The following is a 17,542-nucleotide window of genomic DNA, read 5'->3' as shown; positions in this document are numbered from 1 at the left end:
TATTTATTGCTTTTGGCAACATTTTTGGCCAGTTTCGGACAGAAACAAGCCAGTTCGAAAATTTTTTACATTCTTATCCTCAAATGTACAAGATGACCGCACACCCCCTTAACAGACACTACATGTAAGCTCGCAAATGCATTCACTACCGGTAGAAAAACCAAGCACGTCTATCTGGTTCGGGCCTATTCAGGAGACACTGATGAAGTGTTAATTCCACTTTTAATGACTTTTTTTTCTCAAAGAAATAGTTCATTTTTGTTCAAATTTGTTTTGTTTTTTATACTAGCATTTTAGGTCAAGGAAATTAAAATTGATCAATTAATGCGTATTAAGATCTTAGGATATGATTTCCAAAAAAGTAGGCTTTTTTATGTGTTGTCTTTATGTATTATCCAATTTTGGAGCATATAAGATTTTATTGTGAGTTTTACGATATCACAGAATATTTCCATAGTTATAAATTTCGAAAGAGATACAAGAACTGTTGTTCGGGTGAGCAATGTGGCCCATGGGCCTCTTTTCTTTTTTATTACCTGTATCTATTGAATATCTCTAGTGACCTTGGTAGATGATCAACAAGCTTATCTGAAATATTGACATTAATCTCTAGTATCGATTGCACTGGTTTAATGCACAGGTACGTTCTATTAATTCAAATGCGTTAAAAAAAAGTGGAATACTGATTTATTTGCCCCATAGTTAATGTATTGTTAAGGGCTGCATGGGTTCGATTATTTAGGTTGACGGAACGAGAAAAAATGACTCACAATGATTCTTAACACATTATAATTATTAAGTGCTAATTTGCAACAACAAGGAAAGTGTATACATGTTCTTGTTTTTCATCGTTCCAATACTGACAGCTATTACTCCAAAATAAAGATAAGTTTTTGTCAATTTATGTGCATAATTATATCTTAGGGATAAAAACACGAATCTTATCAGCCACATTATTACGGGGACCTACATAACAGGACCCGGTCATCAAAATACAGGTAGGTTCTATATACTAAAATCATGCGAGATAACGCCTTCATAGTTCGGAAATATTATTCTATTTGTCTGCTTTTTGGCACCATAGTCGATAAATAAGGTTGAGCTCAAACTTTATCGTTTATTTTTATGTCTGATGACTTCGCGTTCATAGATATGGTGTCCAAATTGTGTCATCTGCAAAAGCTCAATAGTGCGTTATGAATGACCACCACGCCTTGATTTGCGCTTTCACGCAATGCAATATGCTGTTGCGCTAACACAACAAAACACGCTCTCCCGCTTTTACAACTTCGCAACACGCTGTCACCGAGGTGCTATTAAACAACACGTGCTATCATTTCTTCACACAGCTCACCATAATTGTGCTACCGACACAACAAAAATGAACACGACAACGCAATGGCAAGTCGTGTTAAGTACGCCGTGTCAGTGCGACGTACGGCATGTGTTGTGTAATGTTGTGTTGCGTACAGTCATTACACGACAGCGTGTTGTGTATAGTCGTATTAGAACAACAGCGTGTTAAGTTGTGCTAGCACGACACTTATTTTGTAATTTTTTACTAGCACGATAGCGCATTGTGTAAAGTTGTACTAGCACAACAGCGTTTTGTGTAAAATGGCGGTAGCACGACTATATGGCACGCCAAATTCACAAAAACGAGCTAATCATAGTTTCACAGTCGATAAACTACGTTTAACGGTTGTAAACTAAAGTTTACGGACATAAAACTATAGTTAACGACAATAATCTATATTTTACACGTGTAAACAATAGTTCACGCGATCATCTTTATATGTTTCAGAAGTGTAAAACTATATGTAACACTGAAAACAACCATTTGCGATTGCAAAACATAGTCTATCTGATAAATATAGTTTCACGACTGTGAAACTATGATTAAGGAAGGAGTCTTTTCTGGGTTTTTTACTTCAATGTCTTGTCAAATGTAAATTTGATTAATTGTTCGTTAAATCAAGATGAAAGGAAATTAAAATAGTATATTTTTCTTTCTATCATATTTATTCCAATTTAGTAGTATAAGCTGATAGAAATTCTGATATTCTATCATTTCATTGAAGAATAGAGTCTTTGAACAAATCTTAAACAAATGTCTACAGAACTACAAAGAGCTACACTTATTTTTATCATCCTTTACGTTGGGGTAAAAGGCAGTGACCTTGACATGACTTTTATACGAAAACAAAAAGGTCAAATTTCATTAAGCTGATAGAATCAATTGGTTTTATGATCCGTTCGACTGTGTCAAAATTTCATAAATTTCTTATTAAATAAAGAATATGTTTGATAACGAGAACGAATGCAAATTATAGTTACAAAATCGATCGTTAACGTCATTTGCAGACAGATAAACTTAGATCATCATGCGTAAACTATAGTGTGCAACCGTTAAATATAGTTTTACACATGAAAACTATAGTTAAGGAATCGTTAACTATAGTTTGCGGTTCGTAAACTAACGTTAACAGTCGATAAACATAATTTATCATCTCATTTTGTAGAGTTGTGCTAGCATGCACGACAGCTAGCGTGTTGTGCAAAGTGCTATCAAGACGAGTATCGTGCATTTGAACTTTTTTTGGGTTTTTTTTTTCAGTTTGTGAGTTCCATATATGTAGACTTTGCGGTTTTTTTAACCTTTGCAACGATTTTTTGTTTGTTTTGAATAGATTAACATTCGTTGTCGGTGCATGTGTTTGCATAAATGTTCTTTTTTATTACATCATGCAAAAAAAAACCAACAACAAGAGGAGATATGTCATCGATTAAAAATGTCCTTGAACCACTTGTACTAGAATGCTGGAGAAAACGTACCCAAGAGAAAACGTACCCAATTCCTAGGGTACGTTTTCTCTTGGGTACGTTTTCTCTTGGGTACGTTTTCTCCTGATACCTTGTACTAAGTTCGTTCCCTCCTTCTTTCTCTCTTTGTCAAATGTTCCATGGACATAGCGGATCTCTGAACTTCTCATACGACTTCCCGACACATAGAACCATTTTAACAAGACCTTGGACTTTGGGTAGTTGTGTCAAACAGCAATGTGACGTAGGCCTGTCTATTTCATTGCTGGCCACTCAGCCATAGCTTTGTGAAATCAACAAGATTTGTCTGGCTTTTGAGCTAAGACTACGCAATCGGTGTATATTTCGCTTGAAACCGCGTCATTTTTAACTTGTTTTGACGCAAAAAATAGATAGCTACGCCCAACCAAAAGTTCAAGGTCTTGTTAAAATGGTTTTAAATTATCTAAGACCAGTTCTTCTATAAAATGTTATAGGTTTCAATATATTGCATGATGATATTTTTGTAAGATATAAAACGTTGCCATAAAAAAATGAACTAAAGCCAACAAATACATCTCACTTAATTTTGGACCAGCGCCTAATCAGGACACTCTAGTGATACATTATATCAACCTAAATGTGTAATTTAGGAAGTCGTTTCATAATGCACGCACGTGCATTGATAGATGCATGGGTATGACAGCATGGACCTTGACCTTCAATGTTATATATCTTATTTCTGACAGCTATTACATGTATATGATATAGTGTCACAGTATAATATTCATTGTCAAAAGTGTTGCGGACAGTTGAATTCGAATTGATGCTAAGAAACTCACATCTAGACGGACATAACAGATCTCAAGTATGACAATAAAAATGAGTTTTCTCATTGTTTTAGGACTGTGGTTTTCCTTCTGCAGGTTATTGAAAACGTAAATGAAAATACTATAGCATTGAATGACTTATTTTTGACGTCGTCGTGTCAATAACTGCCGTCAGGTGAGCAGACAAATTGAATAACGCGCGTTAGCGCGTTATGATAATTTGTCTGCTCACCTGACGGCAGTTATTGACACGACGACGTCAAAAATAAATCATTTAATGCTTATATTTACATTCCCTTACTGAAGAAATCAATTGTTTATTAAATAAATCGATATAAAGTGCAGATCACGGAGGGAGTGAATAAGTAACAGCAAGAACAGCTGTTTTGTAAAACCGGTTTAAACTGGTTTTCACATAGACTGTTGAGATAAGATCGACGAGCATGAAAATATAATCCATGATAAATAACTCTTGAAATGTTGCTGTTAACAATAAAGTCAACTTTTTTGTTGAATAGTTATAAAACATGATGTTTTGACAACATTCATGAAATACACTTTTTAACTGTTAACATAGAAATCAGTGTTTGAGAACTACTTATGTAAATTACTCGTAAATCCATACGCAGTGAATAGGTGTTGCATTTAGAGGCATTTAAACATCACGGAATTTAATGGAAAAACACAGTAGAATGTAAATATACGTATTTTAAGAAATATGATGATTCAAACCCAATGCAAGGAATGCGCAATATTGACGTTATTTTTTAAAATATTCCACTGATAAAAGTTTTAATGGTTTGAGCTATGTATTTTTTATTGGTTTGTTTTTCTTTAATACATTATACATGTAAACACTTTATGCGTCACAAATGCTTTGATTTATGGCATGGTTTTCAGTTCAGCTGAGACATGGCAAAGAAGGTAGCAGTGATCGGGGCTGGAGCCAGTGGACTGCCCGCCATAAAATGTTGTGTGGACGAGGGTCTGCAACCCGTCTGTTTCGAGAGAACCGATCACATAGGTAGTACAAATTTCAATTACTTATCAATCAAATTCTTACCTCTGGCACTCAAGACGTACAATTTTTTGTTTTTGTGATAATCTAATTCGGTTCAGTCAGGTTGCATATTGTCTTGATCGACGAGATGTACATGTACGAGTCTGTCGTCACGTATTCTCTCTTTCTACCTTCTTCACGTCTCTGTTTCTGTGTGTGTTATGTGTGTTACGGGACATAAAGTACTTTATCTCTCTCTCTCTCTCTCTCTCTCTCTCTCTCTCTCTCTCTCTCTCTGTAAATCAGAACAAGATTTTTTGAATTTGTTTGCCAATCAGCATTATATAGTTATATAAATGGACAGATAACAAATGGTTCGATTAATGCATACCAGGATTTCAAAGTAATTCATTTTTGCCTTTCTGATGTAAATAAATTTATATGGACAGGAAAAGTACAGTATACTATATACTAGTAATAGAGCTTTTTTAAAAAAAGAAGAAGAATAAAACTGAAGGATGAGTCTTTTGTTTCATGAATATATAGGTGGTCTCTGGTACTACACAGAAGAGCCGACGGACGGACAGGCCTGTGTAATGAAGTCCACAGTCATCAACACCAGTAAAGAGATGATGTGTTACAGCGACTACCCTATCCCAAAGGAGTACCCAAACTTCATGCACAACAAACACGTTCTCCAGTACTTCAATTTGTATGCGGAGAAATTCGATCTTAAAAAGTATATACGGTTCAAAACAGAGGTAACTTTTGCATTGTAATAAACATATAATTACTCCAGGAATACAGGAAATTCGTAACGTTAAGCTCATTATGATATTCGATATTCGTATGCGCACGTATTAATACTCAAAATACTGTAGATATGCTTTTTTGGGTAATTGTTAATTTTTTCTGATAGGTGGTTAACGTGAAGAAGAGCGAGGATTTTAAGACCTCGGGCAAATGGAGTGTAACCACAAGAGATGACGCCACAGGACGGACTGAAGACCACGTGTTTGATGCCGTCATGTTGTGTACTGGTCACCACGCCGATAAAAACGTCCCGGATTTTCCTGGTATATCAGAATATACTTTAAAACTACAATCTCCAGTATTTTTGACAATACACTCATTAAAGCTTACGGAACTATATAACAATAAATTGCAGAAAGTGAATTTTAATGCCAGTTAAATGACGTACTGTTTTCCCTGTTCTATAACTATCATAACATTCAAAGTCGTGTTTTATTGATTGTAATACCGGTCATCATAATTATTAAGATTATAAATATGCGAATTACACACACACACACACACACACACACACACACACACACACACACACACACACACACACACACAGTTTATTAAAAAACTCACAAAAAGCTACACATACTGGTTTGTAGCAATTATTTTCGCGAAAGGATATATGTACTGCACAGTCTTTAACCAATACGATAGACAACCAAGGGTTGATTTGCAGGAAAAAACATTCGCGTGGATAAGTTCTCGCATAACCTGCTCGACGAAATTTTATCACAGGGGAATAGAAGTTTGTCAATGTGTAGTTCAGAAAACAAAAAACTCTAATGATTACAAATTATATATGACAAATGTCCCTTAAAGTTTTGTTTTTATATACATAGAATGCTAAAACATTTTTATATATCATTTTGATTGGTAGGTTTACAGGACTTTCAGGGTAAAGTCATACATACACACGATTACAGAAAACCACAAGGATATGAAGACAAACGGGTTGTTATCATCGGGATAGGAAACTCGGGGGTGGACTCCGCAGTAGAGTTAAGCCGAGTGGCTAGCCAGGTAACTTACAGAACAGTCATCATTCTCTCTCCAGTGTTGTCGTTGTACTGTATACAGGGAAATATTCGTCCCCGTTTTACATTCAACCACTTTTGACCTCGTTGTCAGTACTAGTGGGCGAATTCAAAGCAATTTTTTTAATTTAACCAAAATTGTTGTGTTCATAAGAGAAGTTATCTATTACATACTGTTCATGGACAAATTCAAAACGGGACGAAACCGTTTGCTTGAACAAAACCACGAATTCAGATAGAAACTTAAGGCAAGCAATCCATATATATGGTTTTATTGATACATGTACATTATTGTAAAGCAGAATGGTAAAAAAAACCTCACGTAATTGTCCGCTGCTGTTCTATTGATAACGAAAGGTACATGTATATTATACATGTACATGCACAACAAAAATAACGTGCAATAGGCCTAACTGCAAAAGAGATCAAATTTGAACGTAGTTGGTGTATAGTTTACGTGCAATTTATTTAGTGTTTGATTTAAATTGATAGTAAAGACCAAGTAATCTTTTTCGGCAAATTATGAAAATCAAATTGTTGACGATTAATTAAAAGTTAAATGAATCAATTAGCACGAAATTAAAATTTGAAATTGAGTGAGCAAACAAAGCTTTAAATTGCAGGTATTTTTGAGTACTCGCAGGGGGGCGTGGATCTTCAACCGTGTTGGAGATAAGGGACAACCGGGTGACATGTTATTTTCCAACAGAGCCACAAGGTATGTAGTACCATGTACGTTTGCCTCTCCACATTGAAGAGTTCTTGAGGCTTTATACTTAAAAAGTGTTTTTTTTTTCCGTGGGTGGTTTTTTTTTTTTGCTTATTTTGTAGTATCATCTCATAGACCATAAATTTGATCGCAAAAAATGTGTCTAATAATATTCTTATACTTATCAACTCATAAATTGCAAATTTTCAAAATTATACATATTCTGGAATCATAACCAAACAAGAGGCCCAGGGGCCATATCGCTCACCTGAGCCTTAACTCTGATCAAATTAGCAGTGAAGTATCAAAATATCTTGACAACTAAGTACAGCAGATCTTGTTAAAAAAAAATTCAAAATCTGCCAATTTTTATCCACATCTTTTTTTTTTGTAAATACCAAGCCCCTTTTGTTGTTGTACCTGTAAGAAGATTTTTCTCTATTTCCTATATACCCCCCCCCCCATTTCCTGGCCCCACTTTTCTCTAGGGAATCATGGATTCATCAAACTTAAATCTGCATAACCTGTGCTTTCAAATTAAGTACTGGGTTTTAAACCGAAAACTTTTCCAGAATATTTTTAAATATTTTCTCTATGTATTCCTATGTAAAAATTCAAACTGCCATCGCGGCCCCGCCCTACAGCTAGGGACTGTGATTTTGCAAACTTGAATTTTCACTACCCGAGGATGCCTCTACACAAGTTTAAGCTTTTCATGCCAAATAGTCTTTAAAAGAAGATTTTTAAAGATTTTCTCTATATATTCCTATGTAAAAATTCATCCCCCATTGTGGCCTCACCCTACCCCTGGACTATTATTTAACAAACTTTAATCTATACGATCTGGGGATGCTTCCACTCAAATTTGGGCTTTCCTGGCCTAATAGTTTTTGAGAAGAAGATTTTTAAAGATTTTCTCTATATATAAATTTATCCCCCATTGTGGTCCCGCCCTACCCCCCGGTACCATGATTTGAACAAACTTGAATCTACATTATCTGAGGATGGTTACGTGCCAATTTGAGCTTTCTTGGCCAAATAGTTTTTAAAAGAAATTTTTTTAAAGATTTTCTCTATATATTCCTGTATAAAAATTTATCCCCCAATTGTGGCCCCACCCTACCCCTGGGGACCATGATTGTAACAAACTTGAATCTACACTATCTGAGGATGCTTCAACTCAAATTTGAGCTTTCCTGGCCTAGTATTTTATGAGAATAAGATTTCCTCTATATATTCCTATGTAAAAATCTATCCCCCCATTGTGGTCCCACCATACCACTAGGGACCATGATTTGAATTAACTTGAATCTACACTACCTGAGGATGCTTCCATTTTAGTTTGAGCTTTTCTGGCCTGATAGTTTTTGAGAAGAAGATTTTTAAAGATTTCCTCTATATATTCCTATGTAAAACTTGATCCCCCTCTTGTGGCCCCGCCCTACCCCCAGGGACTATGATATGAACAAACTTGAAACTACACTACTTGAGGATGCTTCCATTTTAATTTGAGCATTTGTGGCCTGATAGTTTTTGAGAAGAAGATTTTTAAAGATTTCCTCTATATATTCCTATGTAAAAAATTCATCCCCCTATTGTGGCTCCACCCTACCCCCGGGGACCATGATTTGAAAAAACTTAAATCTACACTACCTGAGAATGCTTCCATTTTAATTTGAGCTTTTGTGGCCTAATAGTTTTTGAGAAGATTTTTAAAGATTTCCTCTATATAATCCTATGTAAAACTTGATCCCCCTATTGTGGCCCCACCCTACCCACAGGGACCATGATTTGAACAAACTTGAATCTACACTACTTGAGGATGCTTCCATATTAATTTGAGCTTTTATGGCCAAATAGTTTTTGAGAAGAAGATTTTTAAAGATTTCCTCTATATATTTCTATGTAAAACTTGATCCCCTATTGTGGCCCCACCCTACCCCCGGGGACCATAATTTGAACTAACTTGAATCTACACTACCTGAGGATGCCTCCACACAAGTTTAAGCTTTTCTGGCCGAATAGTTTTTGAGAAGAAGATTTTTGAAAAATAATAACAAATTTTCAATAATTCTCAATTATCTCCCCTTTAAAGAGGGCGTGGCCCTTCATTTGAACAAACTTCAATCCCCTTCACCAAGTGATGCTTTGTGCCAAATTTGGTTGAAATCTGCCCTGTGGTTCTGGAGAAGAAGAAAATGTGAAAAGTTTACAACGACAACGCCGCCGACGCCAACGCCGACGACAACACCGACGACAGACAACGGACAAATTTTGATCAGAAAAGCTCACTTGAGCTTTCAGCTCAGGTGAGCTAAAAATCCACAACGAAGTTGGTGTTATACAATGTATATGAAAACTTCGTTTCCGGTGTTTTTGTTTTGTTTTGTTTTTTTTTTTTAAATTTTTTAAAAATTTGAAATAACTTTTTTTTTTCAATACGATCATAAAATTTGAAGCCTTTTTTCCTTTGTATACATGTATAATTTACTCTGTTGTTATGCTGCCAAATGTTCTATGATTTCTTATATTTTAGGGTTATTTTGAAATTACTGAGCTTCTTCCAAAGCACTGATGAGATGTTTGCAAAGAAACTGAATGAACGATTTGATCATGCCAAGTATTCACTACAGCCCAACTTCCCTCCGTTTTCCTCGCACCCCACTATAAATGATGACCTACCCAACAGAATCATATGTGGCTCTATCAAAATCAAACCTAATGTAAAGAAATTTACCAAGACCGGGGTTGAATTCGAAGACGGGACGTTTGAAGATGACATCGATGCTGTGATTTTGGCCACGGGTTACAGATTTGGGTTCCCCTTTCTAGATAAGTCAGTCATCGATGTAATAAACAACAAGGTAGAGCTGTACAAATCAATGTTTCCCCCTGACCTCGAAAAAAAGACTCTGGCCTGTATTGGATTTATTCAACCACTTGGCGCCATCATGCCTATCTCAGAACAACAATGTCGTCTGATCGCCAGGGTTGTCAAGGCAAGATGTTTAAATGGGTTTTTTTTATCTCTCAAAGAAAGATCTACCTTTTTCTTTCATTTTTTGAATCCAACGTCATTTGTCTTGCTCTGCTCGATAAAATTAATATAGAGTCGTGGATCGACTGTTTCCGCATTGTAGGGAGATGTCACGCTTCCTAGCAAAGAGGAAATGTGGACCGAGGTCCGTATGAAACTGGACGCCTTGCATAAAAAATATGTCGAAAGTCCAAGGCATACTATTCAGGTGGACTACCTTAACTATATGGATGAACTATCCAAATTGAATGGGAATTTTCCATATTTAGGTATTTTATGATAAGAATACATTCGCTAATTGATTAAATGCTACAGTATGTGATGCTTTATCCATGCGCAACATGATTTCTGCCTTTCTGACAAAAAATAAGGAAAATTATGACCTCAAAATTCATTGCAAAAACTTTTTGAAATACCTTAGGGTATCAATGCACATGAAATAGACAATTATCTTAATTTCATATTTACAGGCAAGTTGTTGTTGAAGGATCCAAAACTGGCTGCGTCCGTCTTCTTTGGTCCTGTAACACCTTACCAGTACAGGGTTATGGGTCCTGGAAAATGGCAAGGTGCCCGAGAAGCCATTTTCACTCAGATGGAGAGAGTTGACTATCCTTTTGCCACGAGGCCGCTTGGCTTTAAAATTGAAAAAGATCAAAAGAAAAGCTTTTGGAAATATTGCTTCTATTTCTTGATTTTAGCATTGCTTGTTCAATTCATTTTCAGGTAGTCAATGTGCTTAAACTGTGATTTTTTTATACAAAATACTTTTAAAATCTAATGAAGATAAATTTCATTTTTATTCAGATTTTCTAAATATATTCTTTTGAGGACAGTTTTTGAAAGAAATTTATATACATGTTTTCATACTAGAAAATTCTTTTTTTTTAAAATGTCAGATATCCTTAAGGCTAAGTTCCATTTCAATAAATCTTCAACAGTGTTCTTTTATCATTAATAATTGTACATCTTACTGAAACAGTGCACTAGCTTAATTGTCAGAACTATTTTCCTCCCATGTGAATGTGAAATATTATATAAATAGTGCCTGTTTGGGAGGGTAACAGTTGAAATTGACACCCCGAGAATACCATTGTCAACCGACGCGAAGCGGAGGTTGACAATGGTTTTCGAGGGGTGTCAATTTCAACTGTTATCCTCCCAAACAGGCACTATTTATTTTGTTATACTGAATGTCTTTTTTAAAATTTTTAAGAAAATTTTACTGCTTTTATATAGGAATAACGTGAATTCTACAGCGAACCGTACGCGCATAATTTTCGCGCATGTAACATTTTTTTAATGTTACCCGTTGCCAAGTGCGTTGCTAACGCTGAGGGTAATAGTAAATATTATTAACTGCGTCTTAACCAATCAGATTTCAGTATTTAACATGAAAGTATAACAAAATGATATATCTTTTATACTGATACGTAATAAAAACAATACCGGCTTATGCATATATTGGGCCTTTGCCAATTATTGTAATTGTGTTTTCTATTAATTGTTTAATGCATACTGATGTTTAGGTACATTATTTGGACTTTACATGACGTCAACAGTCTCTCATAAAGAATTACATCTTTACAATCGATAATCTTCATGTCATGATGTCAGAATCCCGCCTGATGAATTATAGAAATATATCTGAACATGTCAGATGTCAATTTAAAGTTTATGCTACGAAATAAAAATATCCTTTAATAGTTACACTTCATTAACACTTTATTGCATGGTGTATTATGTATAAGCACTGAGAATTACTTTCACACTGGTGTGTTTATAGTCAGTTCATACGAACACTGTTTCTCATAACTTGATTGAAGTTTTGCAAATGAATATTAGCTCCAAAGACCAAAAAACAGAATTAATAATTATATCAATAAAAAATTTTTTTATTTTTTTATTTACATTCATTAAACTGTTAAAGCATTTAGAAAATATAAATGCATTGCTACAAAACATCGTAGAAAAGCGAACCCTTTCAAAATTGGCATTCTATTTACAAGTTCACCATCTAAATTCTTGCACTGAAGTCTGAGAATGGATTAAAAAAGAAAGAGTGGATTAATAGATTGGTATAGATTTTATTGTAAGTGAACTGCATAGATACAATATCACAGCTATTTCCACAAATTCTTGTGTTTGTATATATATATATATATAAAATATTATGTCACTGTCAAAAAAATCTTTTCATAGAAGGAATTGTGGACGGAACAAAAAAATGTCAACACAATTGTTGACTCCCTCTCCCTAAATAATAATAAAATTAATATATATTTTTAAAAAAAACAAAAAACAAATATATTTCAAAAATTAAATTAAATCATGTACATGTATGCTTAGAATATGAGTATATGGATTCTTTGACACTTGGTGGTGAGCTTAGATAGTTAGCACTGAAACTGAAAAGTAAACTATATATATTTTTGTTGAAATAATCTTCACTGAGACTTTGCATCTTTCACTACTGGTGACCTGGACCATCTAACCTTCACAGTTTATTAAGCTGGTAGGATGATGATCCCCGTTATGTCGGTATAACCTCCACCTGCTGCGATGGCGCGGACAATCATGTACACCTTTAGGCGAGACATGCTGGTGATTGAGTCAGGTAGACGGAATGTAACCCTCGTAGACAGTGTCTCCTGCCATTGGACGATATCGCTTCCCCCCTGAGCTGTTCCTGCAGATACCTCAAACCGCAAAGGATGCTGGGAACTAAAAATCCCGTCCCACGAGACATCAAATTCCTTGTCACTGCCTCTCCATGTCATGGACAATTCCTTAGAAGCTACAAACAAGTATTGAAGAAGTTATCAGATGCTTGTTAAAAGAACAAAATATATATCACTTATCCATTTCTGAGGCATACAAATATTTCTTGGGACATAATGCATCAGCTGTTCGAATTTATAACACTAGAAATCATCAAATACATGTAGCACTTAGGTCAGCATATAAGTGATTATTTTATTTTTATGTAAAATAAACATTGTATCCTAATAAAAAATTCTACTTTTTTTAATATATTTGGTACACGTACCATCTTTGAGGGGGTTGCCAGACTCCACAGTAAGGTTATAGTGTAGAGGCAAGCTACGCTCCAGTAGTTTGTTGATCGCCTGAAGGGTCACATTTATCTGCCCTTGTCCTAGCTCCACATTCCCTATGTTGGTAAACAGGATCTCCTGGGCATCAGAAAATGTCAGCCCTTCTCCATTCAGGTTGTACTGGTTACTGCTGACGGAGAGCTACATGTATAAAAGATTTTCTATTTTCAATACTTAGTATTTAAAGAGCATAAAAGTACCAGTAGTTGATTTATTCACTTGGGTAAAATCTTGCAAAGTACCATACTAAGGTGTGATATTTGCACTACTATACGTCAACAAAGGACTATGTGCACTTTAATGCATTTTTTGCCCCCAAAATTAAAGTTTTATTAAGAGCTTTAAAAATAAGGTGGAAGATAGTTAGAATCATATTGAAAATAAGGGTGCAAACGATTATCACCACAGTGACGTCATAATGTAGAATTGGTGTCATGAAGATTGCCTAATTTTGATAAATTGATGTTTTGTAGCAAAATATGGGTGTTTTCCGATGTTTTTTCGACTGGGAAACATCAAGCGGAGGCTTGCTCAAGTTACATTTCTTAGTATTAAGTGTATAATGATCTGAAGAAAAACATGTTAAAATCTTACTTGAGCAGACCTGTGCTCTATACTTCCGAATGCAAAATATAAAGCAAAAATGAAAATATTTTTATTTGTTTACAAATTTGCAGGAATTAGGTCATTTAGTTGATGTCATAGATCAATAGGGAATGAGCAATGATAACTAAAATCAAGATTAAAGTGATAGGCGTCCACTGTACAATGATTGTTTGAGATTTGATTTTTATACAACACTATTTAAAAATTGGTTAAAATTGGGGGCAGATAATTGACCATACTACACATAGTCCTTTTACAGCACACTGCACAAGCAACATTCATTACCTATTCAATCAACAATTAACCTAGGCTAGGGCTGTGTTTCACAAAAGAACTTATCACGCAAGACCAAATCAATTAATAAATGATATATTGATCACAAACTAATTAATGTTAACTTTTATTCTAAGGGCTGTAAAATATGATTATAGAAGTCCAAATAAGCTGTATATTAAGGTGTAATATCCCTCTGCTATTAATTTTACCATATATTTTTTTTTTTTATTTCATATTGATTTTCATGAAAGTCAATATAAATACAAAATTAAAAATATTAAATGTATATGAAAATAATATATAGTTTTATACACTGTCATTTCATATTATAAAACATAATGAAGTGCTGATTTTTAGTTCAGAATAGCACTTTGTAATATAGGTTGCTTCAATCAGCAAGAGTTATCTTTCTATATCGAACACTATTGGAAGGTTTTTACATACATGTTTTACATTCAGTACATGATAAATTGCCACAGTTTCAAATTTTTCAGAAAAGTTTTTCTTTTAATTTGGATAAGATAATAGTAAATGGATCCATGTGTTTGAGAAGTGCTAAAAATGTAAACGAGAGCATTTTTATTTGTTATAACACAAAAAGGGGATCAAATGAATGATCTTCAAGTAATTGGTATAATCTTGATTTAGGGATATGTTGCCTTGAATAAAATGTGATATTGTTTTTTTTTTTTAAATTTTGTTTTCCCATATATGCTCTCTCAGAGTAGAAATTCCTTACTCAATTTAAAACATTTGAAATGTTATAACTAATAAGTTTCAAATGATGATAAACAAGTCTACATTTGCAATTTTGTTGGCCAGGTTTTTCCAAATTATAATTCATTCACCTCTGTGAACGAGCTATTAAAAGAGAAATCAAAATTTTCTAGCAAAAAATTCTCTAGCCTAAAACATCAAACACAAACTGTTCAAGTACTAAACTAGTACATAAAGTTAAGTTATATTTCTACAAGAATAGAATTCCTGGGTCCCTCGCCGGTCAAGCAGTATACTAGTATCGACCAAGGCTGATTTAGGAACTTGACCAAGGTATTTGTGGTATAAACACTTGGTATAAATTTCATGTAAATCCGTCAAAATTTGTAGGCATGAGGGCGCTTACAAGGTCAATGTTTGGATAAAACGGAGTCTTTATTGTGGTCAAAGTCCCATAACTCCAACAAAAAGTATCGATCAATGCTGATTTTCGAACTTGACCAAAGTATTAGTGGTATAAACATTTGGTATAAATTTAATGAAAATCCGTCAAAGTTTGTAGGCATGCGAGCGCTTACAAGGTCAATGTTTGGATAAAACGGAGTCATTATTGTGGTCAAAGTCCCATAACTCCAACAAAAAGTATCGACCAATGCTGATTTTCAAACTTGACCAAAATATTAGTGGTATAAACATTTGGTATGAATTTAATGAAAATCCGTCAAAGTTTGTAGGCATGAGAGCGCTTACAAGGTCAATTTTTGGATAAAACGGAGTCATTATTGTGGTCAAAGTCCCATAACTCCAACAAAAAGTATCGACCAATGCTGATTTTCGAACTTGACCAAAGTATTAGTGGTATAAACATTTGGTATAAATTTAATCAAAATTTGTAGGCATGAGAGCGCTTACAAAAAAGTGTGACGCACGGACGCAAGCCCGGCATTTCTATGTCCCCGCTCCGCGTTGCGGAAGGGGACAAAAAAAAATTAATCCATCAGGGTAGGGGGAATGGTATATACATGTATTTATTGCCTCATAAAAATTTGCTTCTTGTGATTTTTTGTAAAAGTTTTTATTACTTTTTTGCCCCTGCTAAAAGTTTCTTTTTCTATATTTAAATTTTAAAAAATGTTGTCTTCCAACATAAATTGGGGCCTAGCACCACCTCCCTTGTTGCTACATGCCTTGATAATTGTGAGTTAATTAAAAGAAACGAAGTGAGATTATTTTCTACAGAAGTTATCTCTCTTATCAGTGGGATTTTCAACTTTTATATAAATTTTGTTCATTGAAAATGAATCCATGAAACTGAAAATATTTCTTTTGTAAAACGCAGTCCAGGGTCACTGTATTTTAGTAAAAAACAATATAATGAAAATTTATTTACAGGTATACAATTACCAGTACATGCAAGTCAGGTTTAAACCCGTTACCCATCTAAGTGGAGTCTTAACTTGCCTTGTACTGCTGCACACCGATTTTGTCCTCCACCCCACTCCACACAATCTTCAGGTTGTTGGTCACGCTCTGATAATAATCCAGGGCTGGGTACTCGGTCAGTGACAGGGGTAGGGTCCTGATGACAGCCAAGGCCATGGAGGGGGGCTGGTCATAAATGGTCACACCATCAGACGATAAACTAGAGATCAGTCCAGCCTTGTTCTGACACTGTAAAGTGGAGTACACGGTTTTCCCCTGGAGAACGCTGGCATCAAAGTCTTTATATGTTCTACGGCTATCAATATTAATTCTCTCAAAGCTCTGAACCTCAATGCCTTTTGGCTGGTACCCTATGAAAATGTTTTGAAGAAATACATGTAAAATTATGATTAAAAAAATTATGAATAAACACTTTGGCATGAAACTTTTGCAGGCAATTCCTCATATCCAAACAATGACCTGCATTATCTAGGTCAAAATGCAGTCAACCAAGTATCGTAATATGGGTTCACATTATGATTGGATGTATTTTTCAGAGTATCCCAAAAATATTTACATGGGCAATCAAGATCATAATAAAAGATCTTGACACAAATTTTTTGTATGCAGTGCCAAGTTTAATTTCTCATCAGCCAATATTTTATTTTGTAATAAAAATATTTAAGATTACCATTACATCAAATGAAGTTTCTAAAATGATAAACAGTCATCATCATATTGATGCAAAGTCCACAATACTGTTTCAGGAAAGTCGGAGACATTATTCAATAAACTGGCATCACAGGCATGTCTTTGTTGATTTCAAGCTTGTTCTTTAATCTTCATGCATTAAATTCTACATGTATTTCTGAATCTTCCTCTATCCTTGTTACCCATCACTAAACACACCATCTGACACATGCTACTGGTTTATGAAGGTACCCATATATGCTGTACTTACCTATTGCCCATTCACAGTAATCCAGACCGGATTCATCATCAGTAACCTTCCAGTTGACGTACACTGTATTCTCCTTCCACGAATCCAGATCCTCTCCTTTGAAACACATGAAAGACATCTTGCATAAGAGTTTTGATAAATATGTCAATGACTTGCAAAACAGTGAAAAAAAGCTTTTTTGCATGACATGGGCAAGTTTTTCTATAAAATGCCATGAAAAAAGTG

The 17,542-nt window shown here is 34.7% G+C and overlaps 2 protein-coding genes across 7 annotated transcripts in view; one reads left to right on the top strand and one right to left on the bottom strand.

Annotated features, from left to right (window-relative positions):
• Nucleotides 1–568: 568 nt before the first annotated feature.
• Nucleotides 569–12,127, top strand: LOC105325289 (flavin-containing monooxygenase 5). Of its 4 annotated transcripts, XM_011424793.4 has the most exons (10): nucleotides 575–640; nucleotides 925–998; nucleotides 4,533–4,656; nucleotides 5,179–5,393; nucleotides 5,552–5,708; nucleotides 6,317–6,459; nucleotides 7,097–7,191; nucleotides 9,719–10,181; nucleotides 10,323–10,488; nucleotides 10,690–12,127. In XM_011424793.4, exons 3-10 carry the CDS (start codon nucleotides 4,545–4,547, stop codon nucleotides 10,947–10,949), a joined length of 1,611 nt encoding a protein of 536 aa, XP_011423095.3. In that variant the 5' UTR covers nucleotides 575–640; nucleotides 925–998; nucleotides 4,533–4,544; the 3' UTR covers nucleotides 10,950–12,127. The 4 variants fall into 4 exon arrangements, with proteins under 4 accessions (XP_011423096.3, XP_011423095.3, XP_065940894.1 ...); XM_011424794.4 differs by lacking the exon at nucleotides 925–998 and having other exon boundaries at nucleotides 569–640; XM_066084822.1 differs by lacking the exons at nucleotides 575–640; nucleotides 925–998 and adding an exon at nucleotides 3,581–3,670.
• A 163-nt stretch (nucleotides 12,128–12,290) lies between these two features.
• Nucleotides 12,291–17,542, bottom strand: part of LOC105348750 (uncharacterized) — a 51,715-nt gene continuing 46,463 nt past the window's right edge. For all 3 annotated transcript variants that reach the window (XM_034458280.2, XM_034458273.2, XM_034458284.2), the window contains exons 50-53: nucleotides 17,318–17,413; nucleotides 16,396–16,727; nucleotides 13,269–13,476; nucleotides 12,291–13,016 (exon numbers count right to left, since the gene is read on the bottom strand). In XM_034458280.2, coding sequence (XP_034314171.2) covers nucleotides 12,727–13,016; nucleotides 13,269–13,476; nucleotides 16,396–16,727; nucleotides 17,318–17,413 — 926 coding nt within the window. In that variant the 3' untranslated portion in view covers nucleotides 12,291–12,726. The remainder of the gene's footprint in view (nucleotides 13,017–13,268; nucleotides 13,477–16,395; nucleotides 16,728–17,317; nucleotides 17,414–17,542) is intronic.

Source organism: Magallana gigas, chromosome 5 (assembly GCF_963853765.1).
Source record: "Magallana gigas chromosome 5, xbMagGiga1.1, whole genome shotgun sequence".
Classification (NCBI taxonomy): domain Eukaryota; kingdom Metazoa; phylum Mollusca; class Bivalvia; order Ostreida; family Ostreidae; genus Magallana; species Magallana gigas.
This window is presented reverse-complemented; position numbering and strand designations above follow the sequence as displayed.